The sequence below is a fragment of the Rhinoderma darwinii genome, chromosome 5 (genome assembly GCF_050947455.1).
Source record: "Rhinoderma darwinii isolate aRhiDar2 chromosome 5, aRhiDar2.hap1, whole genome shotgun sequence".
NCBI lineage: Eukaryota > Metazoa > Chordata > Amphibia > Anura > Rhinodermatidae > Rhinoderma > Rhinoderma darwinii.
The window spans coordinates 137,368,912-137,388,184 of record NC_134691.1 but is presented as its reverse complement, the minus strand read 5'-3'; the positions used below and the strand labels follow the sequence as shown (position 1 = coordinate 137,388,184).

The following is a 19,273-nucleotide window of genomic DNA, read 5'->3' as shown; positions in this document are numbered from 1 at the left end:
GTGAAAAATACAGGGCATTTCACATCAACTAGACAAACCAGGAATCTGTGGACGGGGAGCAGGGGATTGAGCCATAAAGTATGACCAGAGAGACCAACTTGAGGCAAAATCAGAATATCTGTTATTCCGGGACGCTAACATTTTTTCCATAAGCCAATCCAGACGAACCTGATTACCGGTGGTAAGTCCCTGAATTGTAATAGGTGCAGGAGATTTCCAGGACCTAGCAATCACAAGCCTAGCAGCCATGATAATATGTCCTGTAACAGTCAGGATGTTTCTCGGAATATCCAGAATGCCAATAAAGCATAGAGCCAGTGTTCGGGATGGGAAGATTGGGCAATGGGTAACTTTAGCTATTAAGGTGAATGCTACCCTCCAGAAGTTGTACACAAGCGGGCAGTTTGACCATGCATGGAAGAAGTTGCACCTTTCTGCACAGCTACGCCAACACGGGTTAAACCTCAAAATTTGTACAGGAGTTTTATACCACCTTATTAAGATTTTAAGAGTGGTTTCCCAATGTATTGAGCTATCGGAAGTTTGCTTTGACCCTGTGATGGCCTGCTTCCAATCTGTCATTGTGAGATTGATGTGTAGGTCTGTTTCCCATACCAAGAAGTGTCTTGGTTTCCGGGATAGTTGAGGTTGTTGGAGAGCACAGTAACATAAGGAGATGCCTTTAACCTGTTGAGAGGATCTGTGAAAATACTCGAAAGCTAACTTAGGCTGGGTTCACACGACCTATTTTCAGGCGTAAACGAGGCGTATTATGCCTCGATTTACGCCTGAAAATAGGGCTACAATACGTCGGCAAACATCTGCCCATTCATTTGAATGGGTCTGCCGACGTACTGTGCAGACGACCTGTTATTTACACATCGTCGTTTGACAGCTGTCAAACGACGACTCGTAAATTGACTGCCTCGGCAAAGAAGTGCAGGACACTTCTTTGCTACGTAATTTGAGCCGTTCTTCATTGAAGTCAATGAAGAGCAGCTCAAGATTTACGAGCGTCACAGACGCCTCGCATAATGCGAGGAGGAGCTTTTACGTCTGAAACGACGCAGCTGTTTTCTCCTGAAAACAGTCTGTCTTTTCAGACGTAAAAGCCTCTCAACGTGTGCACATACCCTTAGGGATATCCGGAGAATCTGGTGGCCAGGACTGTAACAAGATTTATCTGTGAAATGCCTGCATCTTCCCAACTTTGGAAGGAGATATCTGGGAGTTTAATGGATAAATAACGGATTGGTAAATGCTTCAGCGGTTTGTATTCCCCAATTGGCGTATTCTTGGTTAGGTATTTCCAAGCTGCCACAGAAGCAGAGATTGTAGATGAGCGGTTCAGGAAACATACTGGATTATGGTCATTGGAAGGTAGTATTTAAATTAAAGGTACTCTGGCTAATTCTCTTTCAATGGCAACCCACCTTAGGTCCGAGTTGTTATTCCACCAGTGTCGGAGGTGGGAGAGAATAGTAGCAACATCAGATCAAGGATGAACCATGGAGGAAATGCGTATCCTAGGCTTTTTTTCAGCCCAAATAAACTTAGTGAGTAAGCTTTGCAATTTTTGAAAAAGGAGACAGGGACAGGTATAACAAGAGCACGAAAAACATACAAAATAATTGGTAGTATCATCATCTTCACGATAGCCGTGCGGTCTGCCCAAGATATCATAGGTTTTGAAAAGACTCCAAGGAGATTAGAGACCTTGGGAAGGATGGTTAGGGAAGGATGGATAGGTAGTGTACATTTGTGAACTGGAAGTCGTCTGGGAGATAGCAAGGTAAGTCAGGGAGCCACGTTTTTCTGCCCATAAACGCCCAAAAACGGCCGAAAAATCTGAAGCAGAACGCCTCCAAACATCTGCCCATTGATTGCAATGGGAAAAACGGTGTTCTGTTCCGATGGACCATTTTTTTCAAAACGGACGTTTTTTTACGTAAAAGAAGTGCAGGTCACTTCTTGGGACGTTTTTGGAGCCGTTTTTCATAGACGCTATTGAAAAAAACTCCAAAAACGGCCGTATAAAACGCTGCGAAAAACACAGCGAAAATCGCGAGTGGCTTAAAAAACTTCTGAAAATCTGGAGCTCTTTTCCCTTGAAAACAGCTCCGTATTTTCAGACGTTTGTGAACATACCCTTACGCCTCTGTTTTAAAAAACGGAGCGTAAAAAAATGGAGTCAATGAAAAACGCCCCCAAAAACGTCCCAAGAAGTGTCCTGCACTTCTTTTGATGAGCCGTCATTTTACGCGCTGTATTTTGACAGCGACGCGTAAAATAAAGGCTCGTGGGAACAGAACATCGTAATTCCCATTGAAAGCAATGGGCAGATGTTTGTAGGCGTATTAGGGGTGTTTTTTCAGGCGTAATTCGAGGCGTAAGGCCCTGTTCACACAGAGTTTTTTGCAGGAGGAAAATTCTTCCTCAAAATTCAGTTTGGGATTTTGAGGCAGATTTTGGCCTGCCTGCACGCCGTTTGCCATGATTTTCGCTGCGTTTTTCGCTGCATTTTTCGCTCGCGCCCATTGAGTGCTGCGGGCAAAAACCGCCGCGAAATATGCTTTCTCTGCCTCCCATTGATGTCAATGGGAGGTCAGAGGCATAAACGCCCGAAGATAGGGCATGTTGCTTCTTTTTACCGGGAGACGGTTTTTCCGCTCGCGGTAAAAAAACACCTCCGCCTCCCATTGAAATCAATGGGAGGCATTTTAGGCCGTTTTTTGGCGCTTTTTCCAACGGGGTTTCCACGTCAAAAAACTCAGTGTGAACAGGGCCTTAAAGGCCCGAATTACGTCTGAAAACACTGCGTGTGAACATACCCTGAGGGTATGTTCACACGTAGTGACCAAAAACATTGTTTTTTTAACAACTCGCGTTTTTCACGCCTCGAAAAACGTCCCAAGAACTGTCCTGCACTTATTTTGACAAGCCGTCATTTTACGCGCCGTATTTTGACAGCGACGCGTAAAATAAAGGCTCGTGGGAACAGAATATCGTAATTCCCATTGAAAGCAATGGGCAGATGTTTGTAGGCGTATTAGGGTTGTTTTGCCAGGCGTAATTCGAGGCTTAAAACGCCCGAATTACGTCTGAAAACACTGCGTGTGAACATACCCTAATTGTTAGGGGTTTTACAGCAGAAAATGGTGCGTATTTTGCTGCGTTTTCACAATGCAAGGAGATGGTGACATTTCATCTGAAAAACGCAGGAATTCTGTCCAGATTCCACAGCAGGAATTGACATGCAGCGGTCCGAAAACTACGCACTGAATTTTTACGCAGCGCATGGATGAGATTTGTTAAATCTCATCCACTATGCTGCTACTGTATTCTGCTGCGTTTTTTCCGTCCGCAAATCCAGGCAGGAAAACACGCAATTTTGCTGCGTGTGGACGAGCCCAAAAAATGGACACGTATTGCCGCATTTTGCAATGTGGTTTTCACATGTGCGTTTTTTTTAGGGGAAACATGTAAGGCCCTGTTCACATTTGCGAGCCTCCATCACAGATTCCATCAATTTTCAGCCAAAATAGCGAAGCATGCTATGCTATTATGTCCGAAAAAGCGATAGACATCGTGACGGAACCTGTTAAAGTCAATGGGTTCCGTTGGGTACCATTGACTTCCATCTCACGACAGCTTCAATTTTTCTCCTATGATGGAGCGGAACAGAAAACCCAAACGCAGGTGTGAACAGAGCCTAAAAGAAATGAGTTTCACCCGTAAAAACGACATCGTTTTTGTTGTGGTTTTCACTGAGCCCCACAAAAGTCTCATGTAAATGCACCCTTTTCATTCACGTGCCAACCTCCTGAACAGATGTACTGCTCCTCCAGCGGGAACACACACGTGACACTTTAGGCGCTCAGAATAATAGGGCGGGGCCGAGGAGAGGGCGGGCAGGTGATGTCTGGCGCTAAGTATAAAAGAGGAGGAGCGCGGGAAGGACTTATTTATTAGAGAAGACGCTTGAAGTAGTGAGGTGGTCGCGGAACGGACAGTGTAGAAGCGGTGAGTGCCTTTTGCGTGCTATAAAACCCAGTATGTATATTGTCCATGAAAACTGCTTAATTTTCTAACGGTGGTTGTAGTGTGCGGTGTGGAATATCAAGGAGTTGCCTGTACCGCCATTTTTATGTGGTCCGCTTTACGCCGCCTAGTAGTGCTGTGTGATTGAGGTTCGGAACTTGGGAAAGTGTAGCTGCAATAACGTAGCACTCCGTGTTGTCTTTTGTGCTGTGGACTCCAGCCACTTGACTCAGGAGCTCCGGTCGTGCAATGTCTGGCAGCTGATGTGGCGTAGATTTGTGTACGCGCTGAGCTGTCGCGCCTGGTCTGTGGTGCAGCCTGTCTCTGATCAGTTACCAGTACCCATATTCTTAGGGTCTCCGCCTGCTGATACTTAGTTGCCCGGTCTTCCCAGACCCCCTCCCCATGTACAGCACTCGGTTGTCGTCCGGCGTCCTGTACAGGGAGTCTTCCGGATGTTGCACCCCCTGCTGCTATTTCGCTGCTTATCTAGGCATTTAGACCGACCCCTAGGAAACTGGAGACTCAGGTTGCTGACGATCCAGCGGCTGTAACTACTGTAAAAGGCATCACTTGCCGATTAAATACTTTACATTTTGGTGTGGGTCTAGCGTGGCTTAATATAAACAAATGTTCTATAGCTGCTTATACCTACTGCTGGTGGAGGAATATTGTATTGACCTGCGTGGTTACTGTATGTACATAACGACTGCATTGGATGTTTATAGGCCATAGAATTGCATGCTTTTTGTAGTAATGTTGGTTGTTATGCTTTTCAGATTATTATGCATTCCAACAAGAAACCCAGAGCTAATGCGGACAGACCTGCAATGTCCATTAAGGTAACCATTTCTCATTACACACTGCTTGCATTTTTTTTTTGTGGTCACGTGTAAATATTTGCTGTTAAACTTGTGTGGGGCTATGCTAATGTTCCATTGTAACTTCTGTTAAAGGGGTATGCCCTCAAACATTTGACATGTCCACATGCTATGCCATAAATGTGATAGATTTATGTCAAGCTCTGGGACACATGCCTGTCTCTAATGGGGGTTGTCTGCTTGACTGTTTCTGCAACTCCTGTAGGAATCAATAAGGCTTGACATCTATGCCACCTCTCCGTTCATTCCTGGCTTGGATGTGGTGGCTGCCTCACCAGGTGGGTCAGGAACGGATGACCCCTGTTCCAGATAGGTACAGATCCTAGAGTTGGGTCCATCTCAGATGTTTATGGCATATCTCATGGGAATAGCACATAAACAATGACCCTAAAACTGTCCCGTATTGCATCAGAGGTTCCCTGATCAGACTGGAGGGGCCTGTGTACTTTGAGTGGCTGCGGGTCATTTAGAGGGTGCTCATGGAGATCAATTGTAAATGTGTGCCATGCTGAGATGAGCTGTAGTCTCTGGTGGTATAGCCACTCAAACAATTGGCACCATTAGTCCAAATGCACACGGTCTTACATGCAAACTTGCCACACACTTTCCTGTGACAAATCCACAGCGTAATACAGTACCATAGTTTGCATGTAGCCTTGGTGTCGGCTCCCCAGTAAAAGCCAGAGGCTTAAAGAGGCTCTGTCACCAGATTTTGCAGCCCCTATCTGCTATTGCTGCAGATCGGCGCTGCAATGTAGATTACAGTAACGTTTTGTATTTTAAAAAAACGAGCATTTTTGGCCAAGTTATGACCATTTTCGTATTTATGCAAATGAGGCTTGCAAAAGTACAACTGGGCGTGTTGAAAAGTAAAAGTACAACTGAGCGTGTATTATGTGCGTACATCGGGGCGTGTTTACTACTTTTACTAGCTGGGCTTTCTGAAGAGAAGTATCATCCACTTCTCTTCAGAACGCCCAGCTTTTGGCAGTGCAGATCTGTGACGTCACTCACAGGTCCTGCATCGTGTCGGCACCAGAGGCTACAGTTGATTCTGCAGCAGCATTAGCGTTTGTAGGTAAGTAGCTACATCGACTTACCTGCAAACGCCGATGCTGCTGCAGAATCATCTGTAGCCTCTGGTGCCGACACGATGCAGGACCTGTGAGTGACGTCACAGATCTGCACTGCCAGAAGCTGGGCGTTGTGAAGAGAAGTGGATGATACTTCTCTTCAGAAAGCCCAGCTAGTAAAAGTAGTAAACACGCCCCGATGTACGCACATAATACACGCCCAGTTGTACTTTTACTTTTCAACACGCCCAGTTGTACTTTTGCAAGCCTCATTTGCATAAATACGAAAATGGTCATAACTTGGCCAAAAATGCTCGTTTCTTTAAAATAAAAACGTTACTGTAATCTACATTGCAGCGCCTATCTGCTGCAATAGCAGATAGGGGTTGCACAATCTGGTGACAGAGCCTCTTTAAAGGGAATGTGTTGCCAGAAAAACATGTTGTTTTTTTTTTTAATTAAACATTTAGTGTGTAGGTGATTAAACATTGTTCACTTTTTTATTTTTTTCACGAGTCAGGAAATATTATAAATTAGATTCTAATTTATAATATTTCCCATTGCTGGTCACTAGATGGAGCTATTCCCAAAATTGCAGCATTGCAAAATTGGGTAAAAAGCCCTCGCTCTAGTGAGCTCTCAGCATCCCCCCCTCCTTTATCCTGGCTAGTGCCGGGATAAACGAGGGGTTTGAACGGTCTAACCTCCTACACTGTGTCGCCATTTTTTGAGCTAACACAGTGTAGAAGGTTAACATACAGTAGTAAACGTACACAAACACGAACATACATTGAAATCTCTTACCTGCTCCTGCCGCCGCGGCTCCCTCCGGCCCGTCCGCTCCGTCTGCTGCCGCTGGTCCAAGTGCACAAGTCCGGAAGCCACGACCGGAAGTAGTAATCTAACTGTCCGGCCGCGACTTCCGGTCCACAGGAAAATGGCGCCGGACGACGCCAATTTCAAATTGGACTGTGTGGGAGCGGCGCATGCGCAGTTCCCACACAGACGGCGTACACAGAAGTGGATGGGACGGGAGCCGTTCGCAGTCCCTATGGGACTGTGGCTGCCGTATTCCATGTCTGTATGTGTCGTTAATCGACACATACAGAAATGGAACAAAAAATGGCAGCCCCCATAGGGAAGAAAAAGTGTAAAAATAAGAAAAAGTAAAACACAAACACACAAATATAAACGTTTTTAATAAAGCACTAAGGCTATGTTCACACGGGGTCTTTTGCCGCGTTTTTTGACGCGGAAACCGCGTCGCAAAACTCGGCAGAAACGGCCCGAGAACGCCTCCCATTGATTTCAATGGGAGGCGTCGGCGTCTTTTTCCCGCGAGCAGTAAAACTGCCTCGCGGGAAAAAGAAGCGACATGCCCTATCTTCGGGCGCTTCCGCCTCCGACCTCCCATTGACTTCAATGGGAGGCAGGAGAAAGCGTGTTTTCTGCCCGCGGCGCTCAATGGCCGCGGGCGAAAAACGGCGAGATCATTGCTATTCACACGGAGTATTTTGGTGGAGGAATATCTGCCTCAAAATTCCGTTTGGAGCTTTGAGGCAGATATTCCTCCCCCAAAATACTCCGTGTGAACATAGCCTAACATATGAAAAATAAATTTGTGATGACACTGTTCCTTTAACTTGAGTAGGTGTGGTTTAACCCCTTATTGCACCAGTGCATCCTGGTGCAGGGGGAGAAGTATGGAGCGAGCTCACGTGCTGAGCGCTCTATGCTGCGGGTGTTGTGTTTTACAGCAGACACCCAGAACTAACAGCCAAGAGCAGCGATTGCACTATTCCTGGCTGTCTGACCCCTCAAATGCTGCAGTCAATCGTGACCGCAGCATCTGAGTCGTTGAAGAGGGAGGTGGCCCCCTCTTGACAGCTCATCTGCCCCCCTGCAGTGAGATTGTGGGGGGGGGGGGGGTGTGACTATGGTGGTTATGGCAACTGCCTTCACTCTGCCTCTGTTATACGGCAATACATTAGTATTGCCGTATATTGTTCTAACTATCGCTGGTTCCCTAGGGGGACTAATAAAATGTGTACGTTAGTGGGAAAAAATAATGGTCACAGCTCCCCCTTCCCATTTTACCTCTAAAGTAATGTGAAAAATAAAAAAAGTTAACAAAATTGGTACTACCTCATGCACAAAAGTCTGAACTATTACAAAATAGCGTTATTTAACGCGAACAATTAATGGCCTAAGATATTCAGACTGCCAAAATCACTAGTTTTTTTGGTCACCTTGGCTCCCAAAAAAATAATAAAGATCAAATTGTCCAATATGTACCAGCAAATGGTACCAATAAAAACTACAGCTCGTCCTGCAAAGAATAACCCCTCACACCGCTCCATGCATGGAAATATAAAGTTATGGCTCTCAGAATGTGGTGAAACCAATTTTTTTTTTTTTCTTAATAGTAAAATATAAATTTGATATCACTGTAATGGTATTGAGCCATAGAATAAAGTTAAGTCGTTTTACCACGGTGAAAGACTTAAAAATGGAACCCAAAAAATAATGGAGGAATCAGTTTTTTTCCAATTTCAGCCCACAAATTTTTTTTTCCCGTTTCCCAGTACATTATATGGTACTTTAAATGCTACCAACAAACTACAACTCATCCTGCAAAATATAAGCCCTCACACCACTCAATTAACAGAAAAATAAAAACTTATGGCTCTTGAAAGTTGTGAAAAAACCAAAAATGGCTGTCCTTAAAGGGAATGTGTTGCTAGAAAAATATATATATATTTTTTTTTTTTGTTAAACTTAGTATATAAATGATTACACATTGTTCTAATTTTCTTTATTTTTTTCACAAGTAAGGAAATATTATAAATTGGATTCTAATTATAACATTTCCATGTGCTGGTCACTAGAGGGAGCAATTCCCAAAATTACAGCATTGGCATGTGGTAAAGCAACCTCATTGCTTTATGCTGCAAAATTGGAGCAGACACACTCGCTCTAGCGTCCTCAAACAATCCCCCCTCCTTTATCCTGGCTACTTCCAGGAGAAAGGAGGGGATTGAATATTCAAACCTCTTACACTGTCGCCATTTTTTTGAGCAAATGCAGTGTAGGGGGATTAGATACAGTGGTAATCAGACAGTATAACACAAACATAACTTGCCTGCCGCTGCCTCCGCTCCTAGTCCTTGCTTCTGAACATATGGACGAAAGCTGCAACCGGAAGTAGTCGTCTTACTGTCCGGCCGCGGCATCCGGTCCACATGAAAATGGCGCCAGATGTCGCTTAGCTGAAGTCCTTACTTTTTGGACTGTGTGGGAGCAGCGCATGCGCCGTTCCCACACAGATGGCGTATGCTATAGTGAATAGAACAGCTCTCGTACGCATTCACTATGGGGATGTATGTGCCGTATTCTGTCTGTCGTTAATCGACACATACAGAGATGGAAAAAAAAATGGCAGCCCCCATAGAGAAGTAAAAGTAAGAAAAAAAGTACAACACAAACAGAAAAGTTTTCTAATAACATACTAAAAGCAAAAACATATGTTTTTTTTTTCCGTGACACCTTCCCTTTTAAGGGGGTTAAGAACTTGCAAAGCTCCAGGACCTTCGTATTCCTGCTTGTTGTGCTGATTTTGACACAGCAGTATTTGCTAATGGGACGCTCTAATATCTCTATTTTATGATCCATACATAATCTGTTTTTCTGAGATCTTGCAAGACGTTGTACAATGTTGGTGTTTGTCTCAAGGGGTTCTCCTGTATAAACTTGTGTGGATCCAGATTATTTGCACTATTCGAGCGTATGAACAGTAGTAAAAATGGGCTGTTTACATCAGGCAAAAGTAGTTTTCAATTTAAAAAAAACTTGTGTTGTACGGTTACTTGTCATAGGAGCCACTGGTGTCAAGTGTTGCAATTTGAGAATGTGATAATCCATAACTTTAAAGGGTTTGACATAATGGTTGAAATGTTTAACAATGCTGGTTCCCACAGTCTTCACCACTTCTGTTGATTGACAGTAAGATAATAATCAGCAGTAGAACCTGACCGTGGGAAAGTTGAGCCCGTGTCACATGAAGTATAGTGTGATTCAGTGACTTTCTCACGGTACAGTGATACATTTCTAACCTGTTATCTAGCTGCTTGTTTGCTGGTAGTATAGCTATTATAAAATCACTCTTTTCAAGGTAATCCCCTTGTTTACTCTTCCTTAAGGCGATCTATTAAACCTTTTAGCCAAATGGTTTGTCTAGGCTTAAGAATGGTCCTGTTATATGATTAACCCCTCATGACCAGGGGTGTTTTGTTCATAAGCAGAGCAAAATGTAATCTTTTGGAATGCTGCATACTAATTTTTTTTAACCCTATATTTTACAACACTGGGATTTTCATTTAACATTTAAAGGAACAGTGTCATCACAAATTATTTTTTTATATGTTAAAGATGTTAGTGCTTTATTAAAAACGTTTATATTCATTTGTGTGTTTGTGTTTTACTTTTTCTTATTTTTACACTTTTTCTTCCCTATGGGGGCTGCCATTTTTTGTTCCATTTCCGTGTCGATTAACGACACATACAGACATGGAATACGGCAGCCACAGTCCCATAGGGACTGCGAACGGCTCCCGTCCCATTGACTGCAGTGTACGGCGTCTGTGTGGGAACTGCGCATGCGCCGCTCCCACACAGTCCTATTCGAAATTGGCGCCGTCCGGCGCCATTTTCCTGTGGACCGGAAGTCGCGGCCGGACAGTAATATTACTACTTCCGGTCGCGGCTTCCGGATTTGTGCACTTGCACCAGCGGCAGCAAACGGAGCGGACGGGCCGGAGGGAGCCGCGGCGGCAGGAGCAGGTAAGAGATTTTAATGTATGTTCGTGTTTGTGTGTTTACTACTGTATGTAAACCTACTACACTGTGGGTTAGCTCAAAAAATGGCGACACACAGTGTAGGAGGTTACACCGTTCAAACCCCTCGTTTATCCCGGCACTAGCCAGGATAAAGGAGGGGGGGATGCTGAGAGCTCACTAGAGCGAGGGCTTTTAACCCAATGTTGCAATGCTGCAACATTGGGAACAGCTCCATCTAGTGACCAAAAATGGGTAGTATTATAAATTAGAAATTTATAATATTTCCTGGACTCGTGCAAAAAAAAAAAAAAAAAAAATTGGAACAATGTTTAATCACCCACACACTAAATGTTTAATTTTTAAAAAAAAAACATGTTTTTCTGACAACACATTCCCTTTAAGCTATATCAAGGTCTTCTACAAAGAAATGGTCATGCTAGGTTTTTTTTTAGTCTGGTTTTCTAATGAATAATTAACACAATTGTCATTCTGCCACACATAGCAATGTCAAATGTTGGGCATAAAGTTCTGTCAAAGACAACACATAAATTAGTTGGCTGCAGGCTAAAAGAATCGGCACATAAGCCCATTAATTTATGATGTAGGTGGGGAGAGATTAAAGGGTTATTGGACCGGCTGACATTAGACATTTACTGCATATCCTTTGGATTTGCCATAAATCCGATGGGGAGGGGGGGGGGCTTTAAGAAGCGCTGCTTGCCTCCTGTAAGCTTCAAATCTACTACATATGTTAATACTTGTAAACCCCTTTTTCTTCTAGAACTTTTTCACAGATCAAGCATCTGAAACTGTCCAGAGAAGGACTCTTAAAGTGATTCAGCCCTCTGCCACTGGTCAGCTTGTTGGTCGTACTACTGAGGTATGTATTAATGGCTTCTTTGCCCAAATTCTCTCAATAAATGGTTATTCCCATATCGGACATTTATGGCATATCCAAAGGATATGCCATAAATGTCTGATGGATTCCGGTCTACTTATATGGGCATTCTCGAAAAAAGTGTAGCAAAACTCGGCAATTTCTGGAGAATCTGAGGTTGGAGCCAAGGTAGGATGATGGTCAGGGGGCCCTGTCTTAGTTGTAGGTCCTGCATCTCTATCAGGCCTTTATGGCATATCCTGTGAGTATGCCATAAATGTCTGCACTTGGAATACAATGTACCCAACTTTCTGGGGTTGGTAGATTTTCTGCTGTAACAGTGAATATTCACTAGTGCAAATTGCTATTTTATTTTTGGAGGAAAATTAAGTTCTAATGTCTCTTCTGTAGTCCAAAAACTCCACAAAAAGAAAACTATGGAATGATCAGATCATATCAAAGAAGGCAAAGGTGGAAATTGCTGTTGACCCAGAACAAAGCGAAAATCAACACTGTTCAAACGAAGCTTATGAACTTATGGTAAAAGGTGAGTGGTATTTCAGAACAATTCTGTAAAATTAATTTTAGATAAAATACTCCTATTTGGTAATGAACTATTTCTATCTTGTATAGAAAATCCTACACACCAGTACTGGAAGGAGCTTGCAGAGGAAAGGCGAAAGGCACTTTATGAAGTACTACAGGAAAATGAAAAGGTGTGTGTCTTAAGAAAGTTGTTCTGTTAGAAGTTGGTTGGTGTACATATAGAAATGTGAATTGCTTAACTCTATGCATTGATGTGATCATGACTTCTTCTCGGAGCACTTAATGTTCTGAGTTTGCCATGTGCAGGGTCATGTGTGGATTTAAGTGTACTGCTACATAACTTCCACAGTTCAAGCCAGTTAAGATGTCGTTTTTGCTATCTGGTTGCTTGAATACAACACTTCCTTACAGAAATAAAAATGTGTCCTGTAACACAACTATAATGACAATGTATAGGAAACTTCACATCTTAATGTACAAGAAAGGTCTCCATAGTTAGTCACATGTGAGGTATGTAACTAGGCAGATGAGTTTCTAAAATAAAATCTGGGGTTTTATTTTATATTGAAGGCTTTTGCTATCAATCATTTTGACTAATATTTAACACTAGTTCCTAAATTAAGCTGAATTGTGAAATTGCATTACAATCTTTACTAGTACTGGTTTAGGAAAATTTACCATGTTTCCTTCCAATTTCTACAGATTTTATTTTTAATATCCCATCCATCTCCACTATTGCTAGTTTATACTTGGGTGTCAAGGAACATGCCTTAGCAAAGTGACTGCAGGCAAAATTCCACTTCAAAATACTAATGTGCTTATGTGTTTGACAGCTGCACAAAGAAATTGAGCTCAAAGATGGGGAGATCACACAGTTGAAACAGGAAAACGATGAACTCACAGAACTAGCAGGGCATGTGCAATACATGGCTAGTTTAATAGAGGTGAGTTTGATATTAACTTTGGAGTGAAACTCACTTCAAACTACAGTGTTTCGTTGTTTGAACGATAAATTTAGTCAAAAATGTAGCCACAGAGTAGAAGACTGGCTTGTGTATAACAGCAATCCCTGGCTTAATGTTGCGACTAAGTGTGTGATTTGTACCTTTTTCAGAGGCTTACTGGAAGTGCACCCCAAAGTCTTGAGGACTTAAAGAATCTAGATTTAGAAGAAGCCAGATGTGAAGATGAAGCAGACTTCATGGAGCAACAGTCAAATTTGTCTTCCATTGTGGAAGATTATTCATAACTTATAAAGGACATTCAGAAGTGGTCATGAACTGGGTTGTCCTAGTGCATAGAGTGGCTGTTACTGCCAACTCAAATGCAGCCTGTTTAATGGACTTTGTGGAAAATGTTAGGGCTAGGAGGGAATCTGTCTTGGGAATTCAAAGTAATTGCCAGCAGTTACAAATGTCCTAACAGTTGCCCTTTCAAGAGGCCACTTGTCATAACTGCAAATACTATGTATTTTCTTGTCTGTAAATAGCTTTTAATCCACTAGCCTTGAGAGGTGATTGTACATTAGTTTTATTTTTGCTTTTTTAATAAACTTTTTTTAAAGTTTAAGGTTGCTTCTAAACGCTAGAAAAATGCCCTACATTAAAATGTTCATGTGAAGTGATCTGAAAGTAGCTCCAATGATGGGCTTCACAGGTGATTAACTCTTTTGGCAGTGGACAGCAGCTGGTCCATGTCAGGCAACTGTAGTTACTAACTATAATCCAGGCTTTCTGCAGTTGCCTGATGTCTCAGACCCCTAATGACCTTTTTAGATGACTATATTAGTCTAATATATGCGATGACCAGTTAAATGCACAAAGTTTAGGACCGTTTCAATTCTTCCAAATATAAAGATGGAATATGTAGTAAACTTGGCTTACAATATACATGTGATGCTTACAATTTCCTACGCTATTCCTGGGAGCCCCTTTGCAATGGTGTGGTAGTCCAACTGCTTGGCCACCACTCCATTCATTTCTATGGGGCTTCTGAATCCCGACACTTCGCTAACGTTTGTGTGGGACTTACAGCACAGCAAAACGTGATCTCGCTGTAAGCTCATTTACAGTGAGATTACGCTTGCTGTGCTGTGAGTCCCACAAACGTTAGCAAAGTGTCAGGATTGTGACTATACATCCCGTCCTGGCTGGAGGTGATTAAGACAAATCAGTAACGTTAATGTCTGTGTATGTGACAGCGCATAGTGAACAACGCAAGATCACTGTGCTGATTACATGAATGGAGAGAAGTGTATGATGCTGATTGGTCAGTGTCATACACTTCTCTCCAATGCCCACTTGGTCAAAAGTAAAAACACTGTTGCGCATTAAGAAACAAAGATAAAATCGCTCATAACTTGGTTGATCTCATTATGTAAGAGAGGGCACTTATAATGTGATGATGGGGCCTCTAACTCTACTGTAGTGTTGAGTGAATAGACATCACCTCCAGCCAGGATGCAATGTCTATTCACACCTCCAACACTTCGGTAATTTTTTTGAGACTTGCTCACACAGCACAGCGAGATCACTGTGATGAAGTCCCACCCACTTTTCCGAAGTGTCGAGTGTGAATAGACATTGCGTCCTGGCTGGAGGTGTCTATTCACGCTCGACACTTCAGTAAAGTTAATGTGGGTGTATGTCAGCACAGCGTGATCTCGTGAGATCACGCTGTGCTCAATAGGAATGGGCAAGTGTTTGATGCTGATTGGTCAGCGTCATACACTTCTCTATACAACGCCCACTTGGTCAAAAGGTAAATGCCCAGTTGTCTATTTAGAAACTAATAAGCATAAACCTAAAATTGCTCTAATTGTCTTTCAAAATAAACTCTTATCTACATTACAGTGCTGATCAGATTATGTAGAAAGGGCACTTATGTGGTGACGACAGATCCTCTATAACTGGTTCCTGACCACTGGCTATGTCTTTGCGGTCCGGGTCCTTTAAAACCCGAGCCGTAGACTTTTTACGGCTCGGGTTTTAACTTGTCTGCGCGATCGGGCAGCTGCCGGGGACCCTGAGGAGAGGATAGTTGCAGCTTTCACTGCATCTGTCTTCTCTGATTTGTACACAGCGCTCAACGAATGCTGTGTATAGGAATAGAGACAGCAGCAGCGGCGCTGTCTATTCCTGCCGGTGATCATGTGATTGGTCACATGATCGCCAGGTGCGGTTAGAGACAGACTGCTGCTGGGTCTTACTAGACCCAGCACAGCCCTATTAGTGACAATCGTCACTATGAGAGGGCTGATTTCCCCTGTAACTGGGGCTGCTGTGCAGCCCCAGTTACAGTGGAGAAACATGGTGTAAAAGAGAAAAAAAAAATATATAAAGTTCCCCAAAGGTCTTTTTTGACCTTTGCAGGACAGACCATAGTAATAAAAAAAGTAAAGTGCAAAAAAATAAAATACATATAAAATACCCACACCAAAAAACATCCCGTCCCCCCAATCATTTTTGTGACGCTAGCGCTGACCCAATTACCCGAATGTAGACATGTAATATATTAAAATTTACGGTAGACAATGACTATCAAGTCTATTTTAGGGTAAAACTGTTATTACCAAAAAATATAGCTGAAACAGCTTATTTTTTTTTACTATTTTCAAACTTTGAAAAAAAATTCAAAAATAGCAAAAAAGTGTATAAATGATAAAAAAAAGAAACCTGCGTTGTCTACAGAAAAAAACGTTGCAAAAATCAAGTAGTTAGCCCAACAAATAAAGTTATAGCCATTTAACTAACACGTGCTAAAAAGGGCTAAACGGTGCCTGTTCCTGAAGGTGCGAAATAGCCTGGTCCTGAACTGGTTAAAGTGCATCTCTGCTACTTCTCCCACCAATTTCTTTGTAAAGGAGAACACTGAGTGTATGTGCACACTAACTGCAATTACATCTGAAATTATGAAGCGGTTTGCCGGAGAAAATGGCTCCTGAATTTCAGATGTACTTGCGTCTTGTGGGGAGTTTTTCACAGATGTAATTTGGAGCTGTTCTTCATTGGAGTCAATGGAAAAACTTCTCCATAAAATCACCATCTACTGTCAGATGTGTAGGGAACTTTGACGTTTGTTCCTCAAGTCTATAATATCTTACAAAAACACTGGCCTATTTTACAAGCTGACCCTGATCTCAGAGATGCGGTTTCAAATTTTCCTAATATAACTTATCGCAGAGGCAAGAACCTCCGAGTTTTTGGTACATAGCCATTATTCCAAAGCCTCTATTTCACGTAAGACCTGGCTCTCTTCCCCTGTAATAGGCTCTCATCCGTGTGGGAGATGCTCATTTTGTCCCTTCATGCCCACTATGAAGAATTTTTGTAATCCTCTTGATGGTAAATAATTTGCTATCAGATAAAATTCATCAATTGCCAGAGTAGTGGAATAATATATGCTGCTAAATGCCCATACCCAAAATTATACGTCAGTAAGACTGTCCAACAATTAAGAAGAAATATCTCAAAGCATTTGAGTACTATTAATACCAAAGAGAATACGCCTCTCAAAGCATATTCGATCCTTTCACAATGGCATTACTACCTCCCAACAGTTCTGGGGGTATTACCCAACTCAAACTGGGCCCGAGGGCTTGCAATTTAGATAGAAAACTTTTGCAGGAGGAAGCGAGATGGATTCACAGATTAAAATCTCTAACCCCTACTGGACTTAACGAGGGTTTTACCTTCGTCACTTTTCTTTGAAGGACTTTAAGATTTTTTTTCTTAAAAACTCTGTCAAGTGTGTTCTCTTCCTTGCACCCTTTTTGTCCATTTATTAGTAACACCAAAATATGGTAAAAAACCGGGCAAGAACTATAGTCCTGTTTCTCATCCTTATCAGTATTATAGTCTTTTTTTTTACATATGTCATATATATTTCATGGAGGATTCAAATTTTGGGGAATACACCTATTCCTTTATTATTCCTTTTAACCCCTTAACGCTCCAGGACATACTATTATGTCATGGTAAGTGCATGGTTCGTGCTCCATGACATAATAGTATGTCATGGAGTAAACACGGCGCCATTCGCGCGGGGTGCGTTCATGAGCTGTGATAGTCTGCTGTCGGAAACAGCACCTATCACTGCTCAATGTGCCGGGACCGATCGCGGAGCTCCCCCGCCGATTAACCCCTCAGAAGCTGTGTTCAATAGCGATCGCGGCTTCTTAGGGGTTAATCCGCCATCGCCGGCCTGCTACACGATAGCGGCCGGCGATGGTGACTATGGCAACCGGACACCAAACAATGGCGTCCGGCTATGCCATAGACGGAAGCCTAGTGGGTCCTGACAACGTCAGGACCCACTATGCTTGCTGTCAGTGAGTAGCTGACAGTTCTAATACACTGCACTACGCATGTAGTGCAGTGTATTAGAATAGCGATCAGGGCCTCCTGCCCTCAAGTCCCCTAGTGGGACAAAGTAATAAAGTAAAAAAAAAGTTGTGTAAAAATAAGAAAATAAAAATCCCCCTTTTTACCTTATCAGTCATTTATTAATAAAAATATATATATAAACAAACTATACATAATTGGTATCGCCGCGTCCGTAACGGCCTGAACTACAAAATTATTTTGTTATTTATCCCGCACAGTGAACGCCATAAAATAATAAACCGAACCACAATAACAATTGTTTGGTCACTTCACCTCCCAAAAAATGGAATAAAAAGAGATCAAAAAGTCGCATGTACCGAAAAATGGTACTGATCGAAACTACAGTTCGTTACGCAAAAAATAAGTCCTCGCACGGCTTTATTGATTGAAAAAAAAAAACCGTTCTGGCTCTTAGAATAAGGTAACACAAAAAGTGAATGATTTTATACAAAACTTATTTTATTGTGCAAACGCCATAAGACATAAAAAAACTATAGTAGAATTGCTGTTTATTAGTCACCACGCCACCTAAAAATAGAATAAAAACTGATCAAAAAGCCGCATGCACCCCAAGAAAACTACAATGGATTCCTCAAGGGGTCTAGTTTCCAAATTGGGGTCACTTTTGGGGGGTTTCCAATGTTTTGGCACCACAAGACCTCTTCAAACCGGACATGGTGCCTAATAAAAAAGAGGGCTCAAAATCCACTAGGTGCTCCTTTGCTTCGGAGGCCAGTGGTTCAGTCCATTACCGCACTAGGGCCACATGTGGGATATTTCTCAAAACTGCAGAATCTGGGCAATACGTATTGAGTTGCTTTTCTCTGATAAATCCTTTTGTGTTATAAAAAAATGGTATAAAGAGGATTTTCTGACAAAAAAAAAAAAGTAAATTTCACCTCTACTTTGCTCTAAATTTCTGTGAAACACCTAAAGGGTTCATAAACTTTCTAAATGCTGTTGTGAATACTTTGAGGGGTCTAGTTTCTAAAATGGAGTGTTTAATAGGGGTTTCTAATATATGGGCCCCTCAAAGCAACTTCAGAACTGAACTGGAACCTAAAAAAATAAATAAATGAGGCACTACTTCGCTTCTTACATTATACTGATAATGAGCCGTGCCCACCCCGAGATGACCCCAGTTTTGACCGTTTGTATAATCGGAGACCCCTATTAGACCGTTTCAGTGCCCGGTTTTCCCAAGCATACACCCCCGAGAAGTGTATTTCTATTGAGGAGTCCCTGGTACATTTTAAAGGGAGGGTTCAATTCCGCCAGTACCTGCCGGGTAAGAGGGCAAGGTATGGCGTGAAGATGTATAAGCTGTGCGAGAGTGCATCAGGGTATACCTACAGATTTAGGATATATGAAGGAAAGGCCACCCCCAAACCAGACTGCATCCTGGACTACAATAGGTACATGGGAGGGATGGACTTGTCAAATCAAGTCCTGAAGCCCTACAGCGCCATGCGGTGTGGTATAAGAAGCTGGCCGGGCACATCATACAGATGGCTTTGTACAATGCGTACGTGCTACGTCGATGTGCAGGACAGAGGGGAACTTTCCTGGAATTTCAAGATCTAATCTTTAGGGACCAGGAAGGGGGGCCACATGCATCGTACCAGGGCAACACTT

General features: G+C 42.6%; 1 protein-coding gene across 1 annotated transcript; it reads left to right on the top strand.

Annotated features, from left to right (window-relative positions):
• Positions 1-3,937: 3,937 nt before the first annotated feature.
• Positions 3,938-14,139, top strand: GMNN (geminin DNA replication inhibitor). The gene is made up of 7 exons (XM_075828399.1): positions 3,938-4,023; positions 4,821-4,883; positions 11,613-11,711; positions 12,120-12,255; positions 12,342-12,424; positions 13,088-13,198; positions 13,369-14,139. Exons 2-7 carry the CDS (start codon positions 4,827-4,829, stop codon positions 13,501-13,503), a joined length of 621 nt encoding a protein of 206 aa, XP_075684514.1. The 5' UTR covers positions 3,938-4,023; positions 4,821-4,826; the 3' UTR covers positions 13,504-14,139.
• The last annotated feature ends 5,134 nt before the right edge of the window (positions 14,140-19,273 follow it).

What these genes read in the sequence shown, in the direction of transcription:
- GMNN (XM_075828399.1), top strand. Translation starts at nt 4,827, where the DNA reads ATGCATTCCAACAAGAAACCCAGAGCTAATGCGGACAGACCTGCAATG. An exon ending in TTATGAACTTATGGTAAAAG is followed by an intron (nt 12,256 to 12,341) that starts GTGAGTGGTATT and finishes TATCTTGTATAG; the next exon opens with AAAATCCTACACACCAGTAC. An exon ending in ACATGGCTAGTTTAATAGAG is followed by an intron (nt 13,199 to 13,368) that starts GTGAGTTTGATA and finishes TACCTTTTTCAG; the next exon opens with AGGCTTACTGGAAGTGCACC.